Source organism: Peromyscus maniculatus, chromosome 4, assembly GCF_049852395.1.
Source record: "Peromyscus maniculatus bairdii isolate BWxNUB_F1_BW_parent chromosome 4, HU_Pman_BW_mat_3.1, whole genome shotgun sequence".
Classification (NCBI taxonomy): Eukaryota; Metazoa; Chordata; class Mammalia; order Rodentia; family Cricetidae; genus Peromyscus; species Peromyscus maniculatus.
The window spans coordinates 115,284,671-115,310,147 of record NC_134855.1 but is presented as its reverse complement, the minus strand read 5'-3'; the positions used below and the strand labels follow the sequence as shown (position 1 = coordinate 115,310,147).

Below are 25,477 nucleotides of genomic sequence, written 5' to 3'. Positions count from 1 at the left end.
GACAGAAATTCACTGTACAAACGAATGAAACTGCCAAAGAACAAAACATATAGATTAAAAAGCCCTGTCCAGAGACTGGAGAAGATACATAAGTGGAAACTGTGTTCTACTTCAAAACCATCTGGCAGTTATCCTCTAAGATCACTCACTAGGCACCAGAAAATCACACTGTGGTAGTCTGTTTTCTCGCTGGCTATTGTGACCTTCTTCTACTAGAGAGCATTGTCTTTAGATTTCGGAAGAACCAGGGGCTTGAGGGAAGGGGTTGCCTTTGTAGTGGAAGTCTCTTTCCATCATAAGTCCCTAGCTATGTCCATTCCTAGACATAATTTATATTTCTCAGTTAATTAATGCCATATGATTGTCCAATACTAGAAAGTACATTTTTCTCCACCTCTAGGCAGCTCCCAAGGACTTTAGTCTCCCACTTCTTGCATTTCATTCTTGATAAAGAACTGATGTACTTGTCTCTATCCTACAAATAGCATCCAACTCCCCACTGAAGGCTCAAATGAGGACCAGTTACTGCAAACTTTCTACTGGGCTTCACCGGTTGTTCACAAAGGTATACAGACTCTTAAGAAACAAGGATACTTTGTCTTAAACTGTTCCGTTACATCTTTATTAGAAATAAGGAGACTCAAGGATGAAGAGATGGTTCACAAAAATGGTCTCTAAGCCACTTGCTAATAACCTTGCTCTCTGAAAGTTCTTGAGCTGGGGCTCCGCAGTTCAAGCTGCCTTCAGCACTGTCTTCATGCTCATACAAACATGGCCCATTCAGCCCCACTTAAAACATCCGACTGCTTTTCTAATCCAATGTCCCCAAATCTTCCATATTCTTCCAACCAACAGCATGGGCAAGCCTGTAACAGCAATATGCCACTCCCTGTTAACAATTTCTATCTTAGTGACTGTTCTATTGCTGTGAAGAGACACCATGACCAAGGCAACTTATAAGAGAAAGCATTTAATTGGGGACTCACACTTTCATAGGTTTAGGCCATTATCATCACAGCAGAGAACATGGCAACATGCAGGAAGGCCTAGTGTTAGAGAAGTAGTTGAAACCTACATCCTGATTCACAGGAGTGAGTGTATCTGGTGGGGGGGGGGCACAGAGACAGACAGACACTGAGCAAGACTGAGCATGGGGGTGGGGTACATGCCATTTTATATATGGAGACTAGAGGACAACTTGCAAAGTAGATTCTTTCCTTCTCTTGTGTGGGTACCAGGTAACAAAGTCAGGTTTTCATCAGGATTGGCTGTAGGTACTTTATCTTTATCTTTATGGTTTTATTTAAGACTGCATCAAGTCTAGCAATGAACTCCAATGCTCTTACTGCCACCCCCCAATGCTGATATGCACAACTACACCTGCCTAACAATGTCCTTTAGGCAGTGGACAACAGGCAGTGACTATTGTATGTTTGTCTTGACATAAGTTCTTTCTAAGTAGTTCAGGCTGGATCATCTTACTATAATCATGCATGCCCTTTTTCTGCACTCCTTTACAATTACCTAAACTTTCTTTGTAGCAAGTTTTAATGTAGCAGAGCAAATTCTTCTATTGCTCCTCAGTATTATTTTCTTCTTTATCAATAATACTTGTTATTCCTGGCCTTCTGTCCTTTCATTTAGCTTGTCAAAATACATGAAAAAAAATCCATTTGGACACTTGATTTAAAAGACCCTAAGTCATACAAAGATCAATTTCAAGAAAACTAACATTTTTCCAATAAAATTTATTACAAATTTAACATGATAAAACTCCTGATCATTGTCAAGAGTTTTAATGTTTTTCCAAATAGGTGAAAACTAGTTTTGTGCAACTATTATACTGCTTTGATTAGTATAGAATTACTATGCCTAATAATGAACATTATTATGGAATACTCTGAGTATAGCATGACCATTGCAATCCTGAGTTTTCCGCAGCTTTCATCACCTACACAGATCCATACAACACCGACTAAGGTTTCATCACAGATGTGGGTACGGGCTCATACAGAACATTCTTCTCCAGGATATAATCATAATATTTACTGATAAACTTTTTAGTTCCATTGTTCTCAACTGTGGTTTTCATCCCTTGTCTTACTCTTGAGATTTCTAGTTGACCAATGAATATTGTTGCTAGCAGGCTTATATCTAACATTCTCAATTATGAAGTAAATACTTTATGTTAGCTTGAGACACTTTTATATAGTTCAGGCTAGCCTTGAATTTGAAATCCTCTTGCCTCAGGATCCCCAAAGCTAGGATTATAAACATATATATGTCATCATACCCAGATCCACATTGACTCCTTCCCCATGCCAATAAAAACTTTCAGTATTTTACCAAAGATACTCTTGCAGATTGTTCCTGTAAACAAATAAACAACAAATTTGCCTTAGATGCACTAATTCTAACTATTAATTTTTAATTGCATCTAATGCCAATTTCAGCAAGCCACATAACTGCTCTGTTAGATAATTGGAGGCTTTCCATTAAACTATACTTGTAGATAATGCCTACCTATAGCCTAATCCAGTACTTTCTTCAGTTTGAATGTTAAGCCTGTAAGAGCCAATTACTCTCACTGCTGAAGGAGGGCTTTCTGAACCACTTCTGATCTGGAGTACTATATCATTCAGGAATTAGTCTATGCTTAAATGAACTCCATTAAGTAGACTATTGTTTCAAGCTTTTAACAAAGCCAAGTGGAAGAAAGTGAGTTTCATCAGCACTCATAGGAAAATGACAAATGGACCCACATACAAGGGATACCAGACACAGAATAGGAGACAGGTCTGGTGATTAACTCAATATGTATAGAGGTATGGATGGTGATGAGAGTTTCACCTTTGTGAACACATCATAAATAAATCATAGTTTACTAGAAACATGAAGATTTGATAAGATAGCAAATAAAACTTTAGAGAAGAATTAATGAGTATTCTGGGAGACTCTATTTAGAAGGCAAAACAGAATAGATTTCAGGAGAGAAGTCACACTGGGGGATATACTGAGTAAAATCTGACCAAAAGGTAAGATGGATCCACAGCCAAGCACAAGAGGTATTTGGTAGTATTTCTTGACGTAGTTTCAGGGGAGAAGGTATGAAAGAGGATACCAGAGTGGCTCCAGAAAGGCAAACATCTGTGTCAGGAATTTAGTGGAGATGAGAAGCAGAACACACCCCTGGGCTTCGGGGAATCTCTAAACATAAAGGAAGGGCAGGCACAATGTGGTTCTTTCACACCACAGTTCCGTGTGCATTTCCTGGTCCTGGACCACTTGCTTTCTGACTTTCTCCTGCCATTTAGATAGTCTGTCTTCTCCCTTACATTTGCTCTTCAGCATCTGGCTGTTAAGAAGATGTCTCTCAATTCTATCACTGTCATTTAGATTTTCAATTCCATCTTAGGAGGTGTGGCGTCCTTTTCCTGGTCCTAATGCATTCACTGTTCAAATCATAGATAACACGACTAAACACTTCCCAAGTTGATCACCTCTTCTACTTTCTTTTCAGTTACTAAATAAACTATTATGACGTTCAGATAAGCATTTACTAGTCTAGAGTCTCTTCAGTTCCCAGTTGTGGGTCCATGGTGCCTATCTATATCACCTGTGGAATGTGAATTTTCATAGCAGATGAGGCATATATGGCATATGAGATATATAGCCAGGCAGCTATATATATATTTTTTAAAGAGCTCAAGGGAATTTAGATGCAGAGTCAGGTTGGAAGTCATCGAGTTCTAAATATTATCATGCTGATTTACAAGATGTCACAAATAAATTAATGAAAGTCTTGTTAGAGTAATGGTGGTACTTCACAGAATTCTTGGAAAATAAAAAAGATACAAGATCTGTCTGTGAAAATAAGAGATGCATTACCCTAATTCCTTAAATATACAAACAGATCTTTGGCAGGGCTTCTATAGCAAAGTGAAGGGGCACTAGGAGAAAGGCAATTTCTAAGGCGCCCAAGGCTCAAACTCCCCAGGGAACTCGGGAGACATTAATGCATATTAGCTTAGTTATCGCCACACCTCTTGACAATTTCTGCGAATGGGCCTCATACCTTCTTTGTTTTCCCTTCCTTTAAAAAAAAAGAAGAAATAAAATCCACAATTTTCAGTTTTATCTTCTACAAGTTCTTAAGAGTTCATATAAAATGTGTCATGATTATTTTAAGATTATAGACGCACAATGCCTTAAATCAGATCTCATGCAGATTCAGACTGATCAAGGAACTACGGCTTTTCTCCAAAGACTTATCTTAACCTTTTTTTTTTTTAAAAGACAAGGTCTTACTATGCAACCTTGGCTAGCCTAAATTCACTATGTAGACTAGGCTGGCCTTGAACTCACAGAGATATCTGCCTGTCTCTGCCTCCAGAGTGTCAGGATCAAAGGTGTCTATCACCATTCACAGCCTACTTTGATATTCCTATCTTAGCTACCTATTTACACAATTTTCAGAAAGAGTTATAAGGGTGTTGTTATAATTTTGTTTTGCTTAAACAGCATGGTCCATTAGCAATATAAATAAAAGTGAACAAATCTAAAATACTAATTAATAAAAAAATTATAGAGCAGAAACTTCATCTTCATTAAATACATTGTTAGAATGAAATTAAGAAGTGCTATTACCAGAAATCAGAGGTTGCTGGATGAGATACAATAGGAAAAGCTCCCCAACTACTACCCAGTATTCTTAATCAAGGATGGAGACCCAATGCCAACAGGACTTCAGTTTCATTTAGACTGTGGCACTGACTGTCAGTCAGTATACAACACCAGAATTGGGAAAATATGTCAGTATGCCACACTGACACAGATAGCCAAACCCAAACCTGAGAAATTGCAGGACATTAGACCTGCTTTCTTAGTAAATACATAAGGAAAAAAAAGAAAACTGGAAGAGGGATGGATATTAGAGAGGTTCATTTATTGCAAAGAGACACATCCAACTATACGGATAAATGGCTCAACTTTATTTGCATCTGGATTTCAATAATCCAACTCTGAAAGGATTGAGACATTCAGTAATCTGAAGATGGATGAGAGAGTAAAATTACAAACTTTGTGGGCTGTTTCATTTGCAGAAGGTTTTTCACATAGCATAGGCTGGCCTCAAGCTCCTTATGCAGCTGAAGTTGGCCTTGAACTCCCAACCCTCCTCCCACCACCTTCCAAGAGTGGGATTACAGGCATGCAGCACTGCACCCAGCTCAACTTCCTTTTGTAAAATTAGCACTTTGATCATTTTTGTTTGTTTTTTTAGAGCTATTTATGTTGAGTCATTTAGATATGAAAAATTATTCTAAGTCTTATATTAAAACAATCTCAAGGAGGGGAGGGAAAAGTAGAGGGGGTTATAAATGAAACGGAATTGTCTATATGAGAAAAAATGATTTAGATAGTAACTGGGGGTTTATTATATGATTCTTTTTTGTATACGACTGAAATTTTTGATAGGTTTAACAAATGAAAGAGGGTTTTAAATAACATCATGTGTTGAAAATATTCAAGGACTAAAGATGGTGTGTTTCTTCTAAGTATTTGTGTTCATAAAGCCCTCTCATTCAAAGTTTCAGAATATAAATCATGATTGAAACTTGCTTCTATGGGTAATTTTCTAAGACTGAAAATAGTATTTAGCAAGGAATGCACATGTATCTTTTACTCTATTGCAATTTTTTTTCTAAGTAGATAACAATAATCCCAAAGAAACATAAAAATGCTCTGAGAGGTAATTAAAAAGCTCCCACCTTCCATAAAGCCTCCAGTGAGGAAGCTACTGCGGGATAAGAATGGGACTTCAGCTTAGGTAAGTCTTCCAGAACTCATTCAGCTTCACCTGCAAATATTGACACCCAGGAGACTCATTAGTCACACCTGATACCTATGGGTAACTAATGCACATTTCTGCACAGGAAGACCCTGACTATAGCAAGGATCTCTTTCTCTGCACTGATTTGGCAAAAACAGAATAATCCAAATCAACAAACTTACAGAAGTTTTCATATAAGACCCTATAGGAACAGTTTTTTGTAAGACCAACAGCACTTTTCAAACTATTAAAACATTACTTGTTTATAACAATTTAAAATTACATTTTCAATGACCAGGTTAAAATAGACACTTTCTCTCTGTCTCTCTGTCTCTCTGTCTCTCTGTCTCTCTCTCTCTCTCTCTCTCTCTTTCTCACACGCACGCGCGCGCGCGCGTGTGTGTGAGAAAGAGAGAGAGAGAGATTTATGTATGCTATGTATGCTACATGTGCATACTCATGCACCAAAATAAAAACATTAAAAGGAAATGAATAACAAAGAGTTACTTAGGGGAATTAAACACACACACACACACAGAGAGAGAGAGAGAGAGAGAGAGAGAGAGAGAGAGAGAGAGAGAGAGAGAGAGAGAGAGAGAGAGTGAGTCTGTGGCCAGTGAGATGACTCATGAGGTAAAGAGGCTTAGTAATAAGGCTAGCAACCTGAGTTCAATTCTTGTAACCCACCTAGTGGAAGAAGAAAATTGACTCCTCTACAGGAGCTCCTGGCAGACACTCATCAACGTGTGTGCAAGTAGATGTGGCAGACAGAGAAGGACATCAGGTGTCCTACTCTATCACTCTCCCCCTTATTCCCCTGACACAGATCTCCCATTGGACCTGCAGCTGGGCTGGTAACCTACAAGCCTCAGTGATCCTACTGTCTTTGTCTCAAAGGAGACTTGGGTATTCAGATCCAACTCAGGTCCTCATGTTTACGGAGAGTCACCTCTCCAGACCCCAAACAGACTCTTGAGCTAACAGAAAACTGCAGTCTGACCCTGCTAGGAGGGAAAAAAGTCTTAAAAGAATGGAAAGAGTCTGTAAGAAGGCTCCGGCAGGTAAAGGCACTTGTTCATACACACCCCCCACCCCCGCTTCTGTGTGTGTTTTTTTCAAGCCTCTTTAAATGAATGGGAAGTTGATTTTATGGTAATTCTGTAATACAACCATGAATAAGTCAGTGTAATACTGGCAGGGTAGCTGCAAAGAAATCTAGACCAGAGTCCAGAAGCAAGCACATACATTTACTATCAATCGCTTTTCAATAAAGCAGTCAAGAATTAAATGAAGTTAGAATCATCTCTGTAAAAAGTGGTACTAAGATATCTGCATATCCATCTGCCAAAGGATGATGTATTGTTGGTTTTCTTCTTTCTCTGTGGGGGCCTGCCACCCAGCTCCCAAATAAATACATGGTCACTTATTCTTATTTATGAATGCCTGGCCTTAGCTTGGCTTATTTCTAGCCAGCTTTTCTAACTTAAATTACCCTGTTTCTCTTTAGCTACGTTTTTGCCTCTGGGCCTTTTATCTTTCTTTATTCTTTATATCTTTCTTTCCTTCTTACTCCATGGCTGGCTGTGTGGCTGGGTAACTGGTCTCTGGGGTCCTCCTCTCCTTTTCTCACTCCTCACTCTCTTCCCTAGATTTCTCCTCCTACTTATATTCTCAGCCTGGCAGCCCCGCCTATCCTTTCTCCTGCCTAGCTAATGGCTGGTTCAGCTCTTTATTAGATCAATCAGGTGTTTTAGGCAGGCAAAGTAACACAGCTTTACAGAGTTAAACAAATGCAACATAAAAGAATGCAACACATCTTTGCATCATTAAATGCATAAATGCAAATACTCTACAGCATAAATGAATGTAAAACATTCCACAACAATGTTAAATCCACCACTTCATACAAAATTCAGAATTAACTAAAGAGCTAAAAGACCCATTTACAAAAGGTAAACCTATAAAACAATTAGGAAAAAATAAAACTTTGTGACCTAGAACTATATAATATTCTTAGATATGAAGTCCACAGCCTGATAAAGAGAGAGTAACGTGAATGTAACCAAAGTTCAAAACTATGAAGAGAGAAGACAACTCAAAGAGACAAGGTTTCACATCATCTAAAAATGAGGGGAATATGGAAAGGTTTCCTTATAAGAGGATGATTTATAAAGTACACTTTGATTAAAATATATTTTATGAATGAAAGGGTAAATTCATACAATTACCTCCAAGGGAAGCTCCGAGCTTTTACTTCCAAACAGATGCTAAAGAGAAAGATTTGCTAACTATTTCAAAAATGTTTTCTATTTAAGAGAAACGTTTACAAGTCAATCTTGTAAATAATGAGAATGTTGTTCTCCCCAAGGGAGTTTTTCTACTTCAGTGTTTCTAAGAATACACAGGGTTAAAACCATGTAAAACAGATTTTCTCACAGTTGGGGAGAGCAAAACACCACAAATAGGAAACCAAACAGCTAGAGGGTCAAGACACTAGACTTCCAGGTCAGACTTCTGGTTGCAATTAAGCAAAATTCCTGCAAATATTTGTAAGGAAATAATATTTTGGGTGTCCACTTTCAAGGCTTACAACTTTAATTTTCTTTAGTAGTAACTTATATGGCAGATTCTACACATACATAAACATATTCATTGAATACAGAAACATAATTCATATATTTACTTGAACACACATTACCTATGACCGTAGGAACGTAATTTGATTGATCTTAGCTTAAAACTTAAAACATCTCTTCTAAGTAATCACCCGCTCCCTACCCATTTTGAGACAAGGTCTCATGTATCCTAGGCTGGTCTTGAACTCACTATGTAGCTAAGGATGACCTTGCATTTATCTTCCTATCTCCATCTCCTAAGTGCTAGGAAGATAAGCACATACCATCACACCTGGTATATGTAGCAGTGAGGACTGAGTCCAGGGCTTTCTTTATGCTAGACAAGTACTCTACCAGCTGAGCTATAGGCCGGTCCAGGAATTCACTTTTTCATGCTTGAGATTATGTTAAGTGTTTTTGCTGGTGTTCTTTGTTATTTTTCAATAACAATGTAGACAGAACTTTTCTAAGGTGGTTCACAAAATTAGACCAACTTTCCACCAGGTTATGGTTTATAATAAAATAGTTTTAAGAACTGGAAACTGATAGAAGTTCTGGCACTCGATGAAAACACAGTGGCAGAACAGCAAATGGGTTATTCTCATCTGCCGTGTAAAAGGAAAGAGTCACAGACCTTGCATCTAGTTGTCAGCATTAGAAATGGTGACATTTCTAGTTAATGATGGCTGTCACATGGCTACACATGCAGCTCAGTGGTACAGTACATGCCCAGCCTGTGTAAAGTACTAGTTGATCCTCAGCATGCCTAGACAGCCCTATCAAAATTAGAAATACAACAAAAAAAGGTCCCTAAATGAAAAGTTTTTTGTTTGGGGGTTTTGGTCCCATTTCTATGTCAATTTAAGAGCTGGAACCTTGCTCTTCCACTACGCTTGCTCACAATTTTAGCAGATATGAGTGCTAACCAGTTCAACTGACTCCTACGAGTGGCATGGCTTTGGAAAATCTAGTAATAAATCATTGGTCTGCATGGAGCTGGTAAAGGGCAGGCCTCTCAGCCAACTGTACAACTCCTCTGTAAACATTCTTAGAAACCAGTGTTTGACAAAAAAGAGCCTTGTAGCATCTAAGACTCATGGATGCTTTGGTAGAGTCACTGTGGATTTTCTAGTTCCAAGACATGTAGCAATTTAAGAGCAAAATTTCCAGTTATGTAAGTGATCAGATTTAAGCAGACACAAAAGTAACACGGGACTCATCACAAGAGCTCCAGCAAAAGTAACGCTGGACTTGAATCACTACAAACATCCCAGCAGGATTGGCACCACAACTTGAAACTCAGCAAAAGCAACATCAACTTTGTTTCAAAAAGTGTCTGTGATGCTCAGCCTGTGAGTCCAGGAAGGAAGGGCTGTGGGAGGGACAGCAGCAGTCCAGTCACTGGCCAGTGAGGTCATTCTAATAAAGTCTACACTGACAGCCATAGCACTGTCTCAAGTGGGACAATAAAGCATTCCACGTGTTGAAAAGAATACTGTTTTGTTCAGAGAATTTTCTTTGAGCATTTTTGTATTTTATTTTGTATAAAATGAAGTCAACAAAGGATAAGGCATCTGCAACTCTGCACTATCCCTCCCTATCAGGTGACTATAACAGGTGGGACTATTACTCTTCTGAGTTTCGTTTGCTTTCCATACATTATAGTAAGTGGTGAACACCATGTCCCCTGCCTTGAGAAGGCAAAGCATCTTGAGCTGTCAATGCTGCTTTAGCATGCTTTTAGTAAAATGTCTGAAACTTCAAGTTCTATAAATTGCCCATTCTTGGAAGAATAACCCTGCTGATGCTGCAGTAACATTCACGAGAGGGGTTATGGGCACTTACTTTCATTACTGTCCTTTTAAGTTTTTTTGTGTGTGGATGAAAGCTTAGAAAATGTTTTGATTGAGTACATTATAGGGAAAAATGTAAATAATAACCAAAGCTATTTAAACACATGTATAAAAAGAAAACATATGCTTCTATTATGTTCTATGACAGACTAGGGAAATTCATTTCAATCCTGAAGTGGCTGTGGACAGAAAAAACAATGTGTAAAAGTTGAGAATATTTAACAGAGCAGGTAACTGAAAATGTGCTGTTCTGGTTTATTATTCAGAAAACCACACAAGTGACCATTTCCTCCTTTTTCAGTCCTTCCTTGCTCATGAGAATCAGAAACTGCCTACACTCCCTCTGTCTGTGACTGAAGTGCACTTCCATTCCTGTTCTGGGTGTGCACTCAGAGCTCCACTGTGGGGGCTGAATCTCACAAGAATTGATGATAAAAATCATATCTATCAAAGTCCTGTGTTTGTTGAGATGTAGCAGTTGCTGGATGTATGATGTATAGTCTTTTTTAAAAATTGCTTTTAAAATCAAAGAGAAGCAGCAGCTGAAGGGAGGCATATAGGCAGTGTGCTACAGCACGTTTGCAGTCTTTCCTGAAAGTGCCAGGGTTATGTTGAGGAAGGGCTGGGCTCAGGGGAAACGGCTTTCACTTCCAAAATTTATTTTAATTAGGAAAAGGCTCTGTTTTCAATAGGCTGGGAAAATAAATACAAAACAAAATGCCACATACACATCTTCACTCACAGGGACTTCAGGGAGTAGAGCTCACCACAAGCCTGAGTCTGAACAGCAAGGAGAAAGCTTTCCTTGGCAGGGTCTTGTGTTGCATCAGGCACTGGGGAAGGGAGGGGAACATTTCTCAGACAGAGGGAAGAATAGGAAGAACTTGCTTGTTTTGGCCATTCTTGTCTTTTCTTCTCTTGTGTGAACACCCATTGACTCTAACACAGTAGTGATGTGCCCCAGCACCAAAGGCTATAAAGAAGGTAGGTGGAGAGGAGGAAGCCTGAGTCCTCCTGCCTTGGCCACTCACATACCATACCTGGGAGGATGCCACAAAAGGATGAGCAGATGGGTGTGCATTTTGGCTACAGAGTTAAGCTAAGATTTTTAGAGGAATATTCAACTAAGAACAGTCATGGAAAAAAACTTCGGCAGGCAGAAACCACAGTACCCAGGGAAATTTAATTTGTCTTATGACATTTTCTAAAGGGCTGGGTTTCTTAGATGTTAACTGAAAGAAAAGGTTATATAGAATAGAGTAATACGCAGTTAAAAAAAAACTCTTACTGCTCCACAAGCATAAATGGACTGCTGTCTATATAGACAAATTATTGCACCAAGTACTCTGAACTAGAAGATGAGCTATTGGGGGGGGGGGTCCTATCTTCCTGTCTCAAGACCAGAGACAGGAGATACAAAGTTCAAAACAAAGATTCACATATGGTAATTCAAGCAGAACACTGCTCCTAGGCCTGGGTGATTTATAAAGAACTGTGCTTTAATAACAACAAGATATTTTGATGTAAAGAAAGCATAAGTGCATACCACACTCCTTAAGGGAGTCACAAGACAGTCAGACATTAATGGCTGTACTTCACACAGCCACTGACATTTCATAGTTCCACGACCTTTGGACAAGTTACACAACTCCAAGCCTGGTTCTTAGCTTCAGAGGAAGGGTTAGGAATGATGGCTGTGGGCTGCAGTCACAGCCAAGCAGTAGAGCACTTGTGCAGTTGTAGAAAGCTTGAGTTTAATCCCCACCAATGGGGAAGAAAAGTGGCAAGAAATGCCTGTGTCCAGGGCTTGCCTTGGGTGTGTGTCAGATAGCTGTGCTAGTATCTGATGGGCTGACATTCAGTAATAGGCACTGACAGATGCTAAAGGACCGCCAGAGGGGATGGGTTAGAGGAAAGCATTTTCTGTCCCTTTGTACTGGGTGATTCCCATGTCCTGTAATCTTATACTTGGACAGGATGTGGTTCTGGAAAATGAAAGGCTACTTAATGATTTGTAACTCACAGGCCACCTCCACCTCTGCAGCAGTGGAAGCAGACCAGAAGCATCGTCAAGAAACAAGTGACCAACAAGTAGCCACAACTCTTCTATTTTTTTCCAACACTGTACTCCTCCTCAGTGTCTGATGGTACCACGACCCTGTGCTGGAATATTGAAAGTTTTCCTAGAGAAGTAGAAGCAACATGTATAAAAGCTGAGAGGTGAGAGAGCATTGTATTCTGGGACTACAGATTAATCAAGATAGAAGGACAAATTGAAGAATAGTCTGGGGAGCTCTCCAGGTATGCTGATCAAGGCCACTGGGGCACTTCCTTCTTGGGGAATAAGAACTTCCTGTAAGCTCTGTGTCTCATAGATCTCCCTGGGACCTTCCAAAGTCTACAGGACTAAGCGATTGGCTTACTCAGCATTCTTCTTAACAGTCAGATTTTATATTTACTTAACTTGGGATGGAAATGTTTGCCATCTCCATACCCAGAAGGTCACTCTCATGACTGTCCAATTAAAAAAGACAATTAAGAGAACTGGGCTCTTCTACCAGAACTCAGCTATAAGGTTCACTGAGTCAGACCCAGCCAAGCATAGCTTGCTAAAGGATGCTAAGAGAATGGCAATCTATGTGCCTGAAGATTTGCCTAAGAATGGTACCTCCTACCAAATGGTTTCCCCTATTCTCTCAGAATCCTCTGTAAAATAGTGACTGGCCAGTGTGGGAAGAGCACTGCCATAAAGTCCCTGAATGGACAGCCTCCTTTAGGGTTAGAGACAACCTCAGAGCATCAAGAGCTGGAAGGACTAATGATTAGAACAGATGGTGTCTGTGAACCACTAAAGCCCGAAAGTAGGAAGTCATGTGGTGACTAGATGGCTAAAAATACTGAGGCAATTAAAGGCCATAACTGAATAAGTCACTTAGTCAAAATGAGACAATGGATTGATAAAAGTCAATGGTCTTAAGTAAACAAACAATACTCAAATGTAGCTGGCCTTACATAACGATTAGGAGGTTTACTGAAAATTTAGTTAGAATGCAAAGCATAGTCCAGAACCTGATGGCATTGGGAAAAGCTTGTAAGCAATGGGATGCAGGTATACTCTGACCAGCAGAGCAATGTGTATTGCCCTGGCAGCAGAGGTGTGGAAGAATTAGAAGGTAGATCTGGAGGTGATGGTAGTAAGTCAGTGACTGGTTATGAGAAGAGAAGAAAAGAAAGAATGGAAGGAAAAAAGGAAGGAAGGAAGGAAGGAAGGAAGGGAGGGAGGGAGGGAGGGAGGGAGGGAGGGAGGGAGGGAGGGAGGGAGGGAAGGAGTGAAAAGAGGGAGGGAAGGAGGGAGAGGAGGGAGAGAGGGAGGGAGGGAGGGAAGAAGGGAGGGAGGGAGGGGAGACAATCCAATAGAAGGCCAAACTGTAAGCATACAGTTCAGTCAATGAACACATAAAAACATGAATGAAAATAAAAGAGCACAATTCTCCTGTTTGAGTTTTAGGCTGCTAGTCTGGCAAAGATTGAAGATGCTGGTAACACCCAATTCTTGTCAAGACTAGAGGAAAATGCTGAGGTGAAGCTAGTGGGAGTTGATGGTGACATCTTTTTGAAAACTTCCTCATGTCACTAACTTATACTGATCCTATTGAAATGGCTTTTCAGATGACTTACAAAGGATGAAGCTAATATCTATGTTATGTGGCTCACTGACTTTGTGAATAATCTTTGTGCTTTTTTTTTTTTAAATAAAATTAAGGAAATGGCCTCGGAGGAGCTTACACAGTTGTTGTAAAGAACACTCACAGAGCATGAATAATATTAATCTTATTAGAGCAATGAGCAAGGTTATGAGTTTGGAGACTTTAGCTTACTCAGGATTACATATTTAGTTCACATACCATGCTGAGGCATGTTACCCTGATATGTATCAGGAAATGGAAAAAAAGAAACTAGCCCACGGTGAACCTGTCAACTGAGAAGAGTGATCTGGTGGGTGAGAGAAGTGTGTAGCATTCATACCTTGGAAACAGCCTGTGAGGAGAGCAAGCACTCAAAAGACAATTCTCTGCAGCATGGCAATCTGGAAAGGAGCTCTAGGGGTGCCAGTCAGCCTTTCCCTCACAGGAAGGGAGAAGGCAGGTAAGCAGACTACAGCACAGTTAAGATACAGTATGGTGCAGGATATGTAAGTAGTAAATTCCAAATAACATGTGGTCAGAGAAGGGGGAAATGAGAAAACTGGTGAAAAACATCAAATTTGAGATGGGATTTCCTTTGTCAGTGGAGAAGCTATTAAAAGCGAAGACACAGAGTTAGAAATAAAGCAGGTTTGCAGAAAATGAGGAAGGCCAGGTAAGACACAGCAATTCTTAACCTTGTTGCCATGACAAGCAAGATATAAGGTACCGGTAAGCCATGAGCCACATGGTAACTTATAGATTAATAAAAATGGGTTAATTTAAGATAGAAGAAGTAGATAACAAGAAGCCTGCCATGGCCATACAGTTTATAAGTAATATAAGTGTCTGAGTGATTATTTTATACGTGGGTTGTAGGACTGCAGGGGCTTGGTGGGACCTGGAGAGAAGCTCTCCAGCTAGAAATGGCGCCCAACGTGGGGCAAGAGTTTCCACCTAAAACCTGAGAAAAAAGATTCTAAAATGGAGCTAAAAATAGTTCCTAGTTGTCTCTCTCAAGTTAGCAGCAGCCTGCATGTTTGAGCTACTATGGTGGATTCCTGGCATGTGCACTCGACCTGCAGTATGGTGGGAATGAGGCCTCTACAAGTGGCACATTATGCTGCCTGGTGGATTTAGCCTTTGCTGGTACAAAACAAAAACCAAAAAAAAAAAAAAAAAAAAAAAAAAGAGGTTTCTGGGCTACCAGCTGCTTTGATAGAATCATAGACCCACTATTTCTGAGAGTTGATGGCTTCCAGAGCTGGCAGAAAACGTACCACCGCCATGTTGGGAAGCTGAAGTGGGCGGAGCCAGCAGCCACAGCGCTGTTTCAGTCTTAGAATGCTGCAGTTTAAAACAATAGGTTCACAATAAGACTGATTCAGATGTAATAGTTTACAATGTATGTAAAAATGTACATAGGCTTGAAAGAGAGAGAAAAAGGAATATATGAAGTTATATAAACAAATGATAGTTTTTAAAAGTAAAGTCTTTAAAGAGACAGTAAAGGTAATATAAAAAATAAGCCACATAAAGATGGCTATCACACAGAAAATCTGGAATATGTTCTCTTTGATATTCATAACTGAAGAAAAACATCTGATTGTAAAAGCAGTTGAGTTATGCCAAAATGTATATTTTAAAGGTACCTTGACTTCAAAATTTGGATGTAAGGATATGTTGCTTTTAAAGGAGGCTCTGCTTTTGTTTCTACAGAAAGCCAGAGGTTATTGATTTGTTCCAGATTAAGATACATCAGGTTTGCCGGGTGGTGGTGGTGCACGCCTTTAATCCCAGCACTCGGGAGGCAGAGGTAGGCGGATCTCTGTGAGTTCGAGGCCAGCCTGGACTACCAAGTGAGTTCCAGGAGAGGCGCAAAGCTACACAGAGAAACCCTGTCTCGAAAAACCAAAAAAAAAAAAAAAAAAAAAAAAAAAGATACATCAGGTTTGACCAGCCAAGACCCCCTGAAAGGTCTCTGATGACACCATAGCCCAGATGATCCAACATCCAGATCAGATTCAAGATAACTGGCTCAGACGATACACCCTCATGGACTACTCCATGATCCTAAAATTTTCTTTGTGTCCCCATAAGATACAGCACACCGCCCCCCGCACCCCCCCCCAGCAGGAAGTAGTGAGAGAAGCTATGCCCAAATTCCCCAATATACCAAGCTGGCTTTAGAGATGGAATTGGCTCATTCCTTCTCTAAACCCAGACATATTGCTTTAAAAAAAAAAAAAAAAAAGAGATTCTTGTGTCCCAAATCAGAAGAGCCCTCTGATATGGTACAGAGAAAAACCAAGATTTTTATTTAAAACTGGTTGATTATAAATGCGATCTCTTTCTAAAAAAGAAAAGGGGATATGATATAGCTATATAGGATATAGAGATGATAGGATATAAGGGTAGATTAATGAATCTACTTTTTTTTGTTTGTTTTTTTGTTTTTTCGAGACAGGGTTTCTCTGTGTAGCTTTGCGCCTTTCCTGGAACTCACTTGGTAGCCCAGGCTGGCCTCGAACTCACAGAGATCCGCCTGCCTCTGCCTCCCAAGTGCTGGGATTAAAGGCGTGCGCCACCACCGCCCGGCAATGAATCTACTTTTAAAGAGCAACAACTTGTGTAAAATGTGTTACATTGATATAGATTTTAGTTTATGTTTAAAATGTTTTACATTGGTATAGATTTTAGTCTATTGATACAAGTTTAAACTTAATTTTGTTATAATATATATATATATATATATATATATATATATATATTTCTATTCTCATTTGAGGTATTATGTTTATGTAACTCATTTAGATTGTAAAGGATAATTAAGAAATACAGATTAATAATGAGTCTTCTATGGTAGTCAAACTTGTAACATGTTAGTTAAGTTTTCTAGGTATACATACGTATATTTCAGATAGATAGGTAATCTTCAAATACTTCAAAGACCCACAGAATATGGCATTTAAAATGTTTTAAAAATTTAGACTTTCTGGACAATGAGACATGTCTGCTCCTGGCAGCACCGATTTACTTCAGAGAAGAGGATGGGCATCAAAGACACTCCATATGGAGTTTATCTTCACCTTGACAAAAATAGCCACTTGGGCAAGAAACTGTTCTTGCTTGGACTGCTTGACTGACTGGACATGCAGGACCCATAGAAAGATGACTACTGAACTTTGCTTGACAAAATGGTCCTTCCGGTTCCTGCTTTGCAGAAGAAACTGCCAGACATTCTACAGGACACTGAAAAAAAATGACCGAGAGACTCTAGCCCTGTGGGCTGAAGACAGGTGCCCCAACTTTACAAAGGAACACTAGGTGACTGTCCAGGCTGCCAGCTGTCTCTGTCTACCCTGCAAGACTCCTGAAAGTTGCTTGCATCCTTCTCCCGTTTCTCAGGTAATATTAGATCCTTCTGAGGTCTTTGATGTAGTTGAAGCTAGATAGTTACAGTTTTCCTTAGTTATGATAAAAGATAAGTTAGATATAAAACCTTAGACTCACAAATATAAGATAGATAGGATATCTTCTTTAATTTTGCCAAATAAACTAGTTATTATAAATAGACTAGATATTATAACTATAATTCTTGCTTGATAATTGTTTTGTTATCTGTAATTTTACTATGTGAAAGTTAAAACCTTCCTTTTAGAAAAAAAAAGAAAAAGGAAAGTGCTGTGGGATGTTCTGTATGTTACATGTGTTGCTTGATTGAGTAATAAATACAACACTGATTGGTCAATAGGAAGGCAGGAAGTATAGGCGGGACAAACAGAAGAGAATTGGGGGAAGTAGAAGGCTGAGGGGGAGAGGCCTGCCAGCCACCACCATGACAAGCAAGATGTAAGGTACCGGTAAGCCACGAGCCATGTGGCAACTTATAGATTAATAGAAATGGGTTAACTTAAGATAAAAGAAGTAGATAACAAGAAGCCTGCCACCGCCATAGAGTTTATAAGCATCTGAGTGATTATTTTATACGTGGGTTGTGGGATTGTGGGGGCTTGGTGGGACCTGGAGAGAAGCTCTCCAGCTACAAAGGAAAACGTGGTACAAGCTGACAGGCAGTTCCTCCAGGGTCTTGGCCTTTATTTTAGAGACCCTGAGAATATCCTGAATGGCTTTCTACAGATCTGTACAAGGTCAGACCTGTGATTTTAAGGGATGGCCTGACTATGTATAAACAGAAGGTGGCACACTGACCACATGACAGGAAGCCAGAGTGGTACCTGCTACAGTTGTCCAGAAGTGGGAATCCAGACTGGCTGATGGCTACAGGGAAAGGGGCTGGCCATGGTGTGAACCTCAACAGATATGCTCAATGGTTTGAATGAGAGAAGAGACAAACATGGGGCTTTTCTAGAAAGTTTCCTTTCAAAGATGAATGTGTGTGTGTGTGTGTGTGTGTGTGTGTGTGTGTGTGTGTGTGTGTGTGTGCATGTGTGTATTATTTCTTCTGGTTATACTATCATTTCACCACACTAAATGCAACATTCATTCCACTAATGGTCACTAAAGGCTGCACAAAGCATACAGGGCCTGGTTTGTGGTTGTGCAACTAGATAAAGTCAAGAGCAGATAACAACAGGAAAATCATTTGCAGGGGACCTAGAGATGGCTCAGGGATTAAAGAGCACTTGTTGTACAAGCATGACCACTGGGGTTTTGATCCCCACAACGCACATAAATGTCACTGGGCACAGCCACTTGCCTATAATTCCTGCCTGGGAAGGTGGGGATGGGGGATCCCCTAGAGCAAGACTAGCTATATCAATGAGGTCCGGGTTCAACTGAGAACTGCCACAATGGATAAGGCAGAGTAGTCAGTGATAATTCCTGACATCATCAACCTGTGCCTCCACATGCATGTGGCACACATGTGTTTGCACACACACACATGTATACACAGACATATACCCACATATTCCAACACACATGCAGACATATGCCAATATTCTTAGAGAGCTCTTATAGGCAGGGTGTGTATTTCTAGTGCATGCTTGTAATTCTAGTATTGGGGGCAGGGTTAAGCAAGGATATCAAGTTTGGGGTTAGCAAGGACTCTGGACAACTCACGTAGACCCTGTTCCAAAAACAAAAAGTAAAAGAAAATGTTATAGCTCATATAGCCCACCAGTAGAACACTTTCAGAGTCTATGTGGCCACAAAACTATAAACATTAAATCCAACTCTGACAAATATGTGTATCACTAGAATGGTAACCATACTCTTCTTTAGAACTAACAGTATCAAATGCAATCCAAATTCCACCAATAAATTAAGATCACCAATGTTTAATGGAATACTGTGCAGTCATCAAAATAGCAATGTGGATCTGGACTAAGTCAAAACAATCTTGAAAAAGACTAACAAATTAAAAGACTAAAGACTAAAGCTTTCTGATTCCAAAACTTACCACAAAGCTATGGTATATCAAGAGGCTGCAGAACTGGTACCAGTGACAGATACAAACAACTAAAGCAGAATAGAAAGCTTAGAAATAAACCAGCATTGATGCTCAAATAATTATTGACAAGATTACCAAACCCATTCAATGTGAAAAGTAATCTTTTAACAAATAATACCAAGAAAACTGGACAACCATGTGAAAATGAGTTTTAACTTTAATTTACATATAAAACTAATTCAAATGGGATCAAGTTACTAAATAAAATGGTTAATTTTTAAAAATTCCATAGAACTTCTATTTTTACAAGAAAAGTTTCACAAGACAGGACTTGGCAATGACTTCCACAGGCATAACATCACAGCATTGGCAACAAAATAAGTGAGTGGCATTCTGGGTTTAGCACATTCAAAACCATCTATATAATAAGGTAAATCATCAAGAGAGGGAAAAGACAAATCACTGAATTTGAGAAAATATTTGTCAAATTCGGTTCAGTCCTTTCCTGACACCATGGAAGAAACTCCTTCTCAGAGCAATTAAGGAACCTAATGCCTCTTGTAATAAACCATACTGCTCGGGGTGTTAGAACAGCTACAGAAGAGAGAACAAAAAATTTGGGAAAAACCATAAAGTGAATTTTTTGGCAAATGTCTATAAATGAACAAAAAACAAAATTAAAATAACAAATAAATGACATAATTGAAGGTCTTGTTGACACAGATGTGGATGTAATAATAATTGCACTAGAATCTTGGCATCCAAATTGGCCTCTTCAGGAGGTAAATGTTCAACTTTTAGGGACTGGAACATTATCTCAAGTGAAACAGAAGGTGAGATGGGTCAAATGTATAGGGCCAGAAGGACAGAGAGGAAATTAAAGCCATATGTGGCTAATATAGCTATGAATCTATGGGGCCGTGATTTGTTAGCACAAAGGAATACCCATAATAACATTCCTCCAAAATCAGAAACAAACCATAAACTAACACGTTTCTGGGAAAAAATTAGAAGTTATTATACAGAACAGTCACCAACCATCTAGATTGCACAAGAACAGGGCATAACAGCTGCTGATCTTTCAAAGACATCAAAATCCCTACCTTTAAAATGATTAACAGAAAAGCCTGTGTGGGTTCAGCAATGGCCTTTTACAAAAGAAAAACTACAGGCCTTAGAACAGCTGGTATAAGAGCAGTAAAATGCTCAGCATATTGAAGAATCAACCAGCTCTTGGAATTCTCCTGTATTTGTTATTAAAAAAGGAATCTGGTGAGTAGAGAATAGAACAAGCCACTAGATTAAACATAGATGCCAGGCAGTGGTGGTATATACCTTTAATCCTAGCACTCAGGAGGCAGAGATCTATTTAGATCTCTGAATTCAAAGCTACCCTGGACTACATGAGATTGATTCAGTCTAGCAGAGAAACAGCCAGGCAATGGTGGCACACACCTTTAATACCAGTACTTGGGAGTCACATGCCTTTAATCCCAGCACTTGAGATCTCACACCTTTAATCCCAGTATTTGGGAAGCACACACACCATTAATCCCAGCACTAGAAAGGAAGTGATGGCTGGGTAGACAAAGGTATATAAAGCATGAGGAGACAGGAATTGAAGGCTTTGCAGGCTGAGGAGTCCTAGAGGTAAGACGTGTCAGTGGCTTGTTTCTTTGTCTCTGATCTTTCAGCATTTACCCCAAAATCTGGCTCCAGGTTTTTTTTTTTTTTTTAATTAAAAGATCATTTAAAATTTGAGCGACATGTTTGTCAATTATACAGTCAATAAGGAATTTATATGCATAATATATAAAGCCCTCCAAAAACAACCTTCCCTCAAAAAACTCCCAGTTAAAAATGGACTAGGCATATAGACATTTCTCCAAAGAAGATATATGAACAGCCAATGAATACATGAAAAGATGGCTGGCATCATTAATCACTAGGAAAATGGCAAAACAACAACAGCAACTACAAAACAAACCATAATTACAGATTGTTTCACATATATTAAGATGGCTATTATCAAAATATCAGGAAATACGGGTTGGCAAAGATGCAGACAAAACAAAACCCTCGTGCTGGTGAGGATGTAAAATGATGCAGTCATGGTGACAAAACATGTTAGTCTCTCAAAAACAAAAATCAAAAGAATTACCATGATCCAGAAATTTCTAAACATATATTCCAAAGAGCCAAAATCTTGAAAAGATAATTTGTATATCAGTGTTTGCAGCAACATTGTTCATAACAGCCAAAACATGGAAACAATCCACCAGTAGATGAATGAGCAGGCCATGTGACATATACTGGAAGATTACAAAATATGTGAAATTCTTATAAATGTCACTATAAGAATGCTAAAAATGTAACTGTAAAGGAAATAAGCCAGACAATAAAATGACAAATATTACATGACTCTACTCATATGAGGTACTGACAGTAGTAAGAACAGGGCCAGAAAGCAAGACTTCTGTTACAGGGGCACAGGCTGGAGGATAAGGACACATTATTCATGGCTAAAGTTCCAGATGGGACAAAGAAAAACTTCTGGAGATTGGTAAGGTAGTAACTGTATAAAAATGTGAGCATATTTATGCTGCCAAAAGTATACACTTGAAAGTTGTTAAATAGTAAATTTTATCTGCACTTTACAACAACAGTTTTTTATGGTGATATATGAAATTATTTTTACAATATATTAGGTGGGGAAAGGTTACAGAATTTTGTACGCAATAAGATCATTTTGTCTGTTTAAAAATCAACACAAACCTGAGGACATATTCTTGTCATCTTAGGACCAGAACTGTCTGTAAGAGAAGCTGGGTATTGAGTACTCAGTCTCAGCAGTCAGGGCTGGGATGGAAGGGAAAGGCTGGCTGGAGTACAGATCAAACCACCTACTATAAAAGCTGCACCAGAGACAGGAATCTTAGAATCCAGCTCCATTCTTTTTCCTGTTGCACCAGATAAAATGTGAGACAGGCCAGGTCTACTTAGGTATAATGTATACAAAAACCTATGGTTTTTCTCTGAATTTATAACAATACTGAGTGGCAATTCAGAGAGTGTCGTCTAAAGCCAGTTCTCAACCTTTGTAATTTCGTTAATACAGTTCTTCATGTTGTAGTGAACCCTCCCCCAACATAAAATTATCTTGTTGCTACTTTATAACAGTAATTTTGCTACTATTATGAATTGTAATTTAAATATCTGATATGTGACCCCTGTGAGGTCACAACCCATAGGTTAAAAGCCGCTGGAAAGCAACATTGCTTGGTTTAAAAATATCATTCTCTAAGCCTTTCACTTTGGGTAACAAAAGCTACTTGCTTATTTATCATCTACATAAGGTGAGCACTCTGGATCAAGGAAGGTTTCAGGAGTACATAATTCAGTATTTTCCCTAAACAGATGTTCTATTAGCATAGTGGGGTTCACCATAGTCTACCCACTGTAGTCTGATAATTACCATGCATTGACTGTATCTGTAACACAGGCTGATATGAAATGCTGATTTTAAGTAAGAAACAAACAAACAAAATAAAATAGAAAAACAAAGCAGAAGACTGGGGGAAAGAATAAACATTGGGGTGGAGGCCACAAGAGCTAGGTCTGGATTTGAGCTCCACCACTTATCTCTCACCAGAGTTCTCGCTCAGCATGTCACTACATCTCTATCACAGGCACCAAGGTAAGAACTGGGGACAGGATGAGGGGAAGGTACTAATAAGCCACAATCTTGATCCTGAGATGACCTTGTACTTGGTCAAGACACTTAATCTATAGACTTTCAGCTTCCTCACCTGCAACTCAAAGACAAATACATCACTGTGTCATCACAGGTAGAATCTCAATGTTGTGCCCTTCAGGTTTTGGAGCTAGTAGTCTGTTTATGAAGGGGCTGCTCTGTGTCCTGTGAATGTAGTGCCATCCCTGGCCTCTACTCACTACAGGCCAGCAGCACCCAATCCCTTGCCAGTAATGACAACCAAAACTCTCTGCACACATTTCCAAGTGTCCCCCAGGAAAAACATTGCTCCTGTTTGAGAACATCTGAAATAGTGACATACTGGAAAACATTTTTAAAAGCATAAGATACTGAATCAATTTATGTCAGTATTAATATAAATCCATTTGTAAGACTATTTGTCAAAAAAAAAACCCCAAAAACAAAAAAGACCTTTAAAATTTTACAGTTTCCTTAAGAATGTTTTATTTGCTATTTTTATATATTTTGCCTACCATTAAAAGCCCTTTAGGGCTTTTTGGTGCATTTTTGTTACTCAAACTCAGTATCTTCATTACAGCATATTTTTTTAATGTATCACTATGCTAACACGACAGAGTCAAATATAATTGCAATCTCTACAAAGCAGAAATTCTATTTTCTTTGTCCAAAATTGCAGTGCTTGTTGCCTACCTTTTAAGGACAAGGGACTGGATCTGGTGAATTCTGCATTTGATGGCCTGTGCTGTTTATACATGCCCACGTACTCCTTAACTCTGGAATCAATGGTTTCTTTTAACAGCAAGCAAACTTCCTAAAGTAAATTTAAAACATTAGACATTTCTAGTTTAATGCAATGCAAAGAAGAAAAGATTATACATGCTGAAAAAGCAAATGCTGGCATTTAGTTAGCTTTTGAACCTAGCTGTGAATGCTGTGCCATCTTCCAGGGTGCAGTGCACGTTAAATGTGCTGCCAAAGAGGGCTCCATGACTGATGTTGGCTCACTTTAGTTCCTCTCTGCCTCAGTTTCACAATTCCAAATGGAAGATCTAAAAGTTTACTTCAAAAGCGGGATGTGACTTCAGGAATGTTTTCATATAAGTATCAGTCCACCACACTATATGGAAAGAAGAGATAAATCACATGGAGCTGTCTACATAGGTTCAGCATGGGGCTTGGGGTACTTACAGAGGCAGAAAGGAGTGTAAGAACATTCCTATAGTCAGTACAGGTGGCTTGGGGACAGGTTACAGCTGCCACTGGCTCTGGCCCCTGTCTCACTGCACTATTGTCCTGCTTGCAGATACAGTGTTACCCGATGTTATTTATACAAGAAAAGCCAGAAACAGTGGAGTGGAACCTTTCATTTTCCAGCATGGTTCAAATTTATTTTTTATATTTTACTGTGGTGTAACCACCATCACTCATTGGTTTCTGGCCTTGGGTTTACAAACACAAGAGAGTCAGCATGTTGGCAAGAGGGTAATGTGATCTGCTTACCATTGTGATTATGCTCTAGACCCAACTACTTTTTAAAATCACATTCATATTCTTCATTCATAAATGATAAAAGTAGCTTCTCGTGTCTGTGGTTATTAGATAGCAGGACCAGGCTTGAATTCAATTTCAGCATGCCATATTATTAATAAATAATATTTAGTATCTAGAGATACTAGTTGGCATGTAATATTTGCAAAGGACAGCAACAAAAAATAACTCAGAAATCCAACCACATAATGTTTATTAATATTCTGTGTAGTGTTTCCTGCATTACCAAGAAAATGCAATTTACCATAGGAAATCAGAAGCTACATATAAAACTGGTAGTTAATGAGTGATAAATCCTAGATCAATTCTCAACAATTCTGCAGCAGATTCAGAGCTGTTCAGGTCACCTCAAACTTGTTCCACTTGTTTCTCGGAGAGCCATCAATCACAGGTTAATCGTTGAGACTCTTCGTAATTACAACATGAACCAGGTTTTTGGCTGCTTGTTCTTTTTTTTTTTTTTTTTTTTTTTTTTTTGCAAATACCCCTTAAACAATATATAAAACCCTTGATTTAACACAAACATAGACATTTCTACATAAAATACAAATGCCAGTCTCCTCTCTCTTGCTTTTTATTTGCAGCTAAAAGATGCAGTGCTTCGTAGAATATAAAGATATCCATTTACAGCTGAATGCTTTGGCACTGCTCACACTACACAAAGGCAGCCTTGCCTCATACTGTTGTTCTAGCAATTAAATAATTTTTGCTTCACATGCAGGGTTCAACTATGACTGAGCTAGAAAATATGTAGAAGACACACAAGGCAACAAGGATTGTTAAAATTTGGTCATAA

At 39.0% G+C, this 25,477-nt stretch overlaps 1 protein-coding gene across 9 annotated transcripts in view; it reads right to left on the bottom strand.

Annotated features, from left to right (window-relative positions):
* Slx4ip (SLX4 interacting protein) overlaps positions 1 to 25,477 on the bottom strand; it is a 189,698-nt gene that overhangs the window by 47,302 nt on the left and 116,919 nt on the right. For 6 of the 9 annotated variants that reach the window (XM_076570721.1, XM_076570722.1, XM_076570724.1 and 3 more), the window contains one exon: positions 23,824 to 23,944. The exons of 2 other annotated variants lie outside the window; for them this stretch is intronic. In XM_076570721.1, the coding sequence (XP_076426836.1) occupies positions 23,824 to 23,944 (121 nt within the window). Of the gene's footprint in view, positions 1 to 5,768; positions 5,858 to 23,823; positions 23,945 to 25,477 lie in introns of all 9 variants that reach the window. One more of the 9 variants, XM_076570725.1, reaches the window with a different exon arrangement.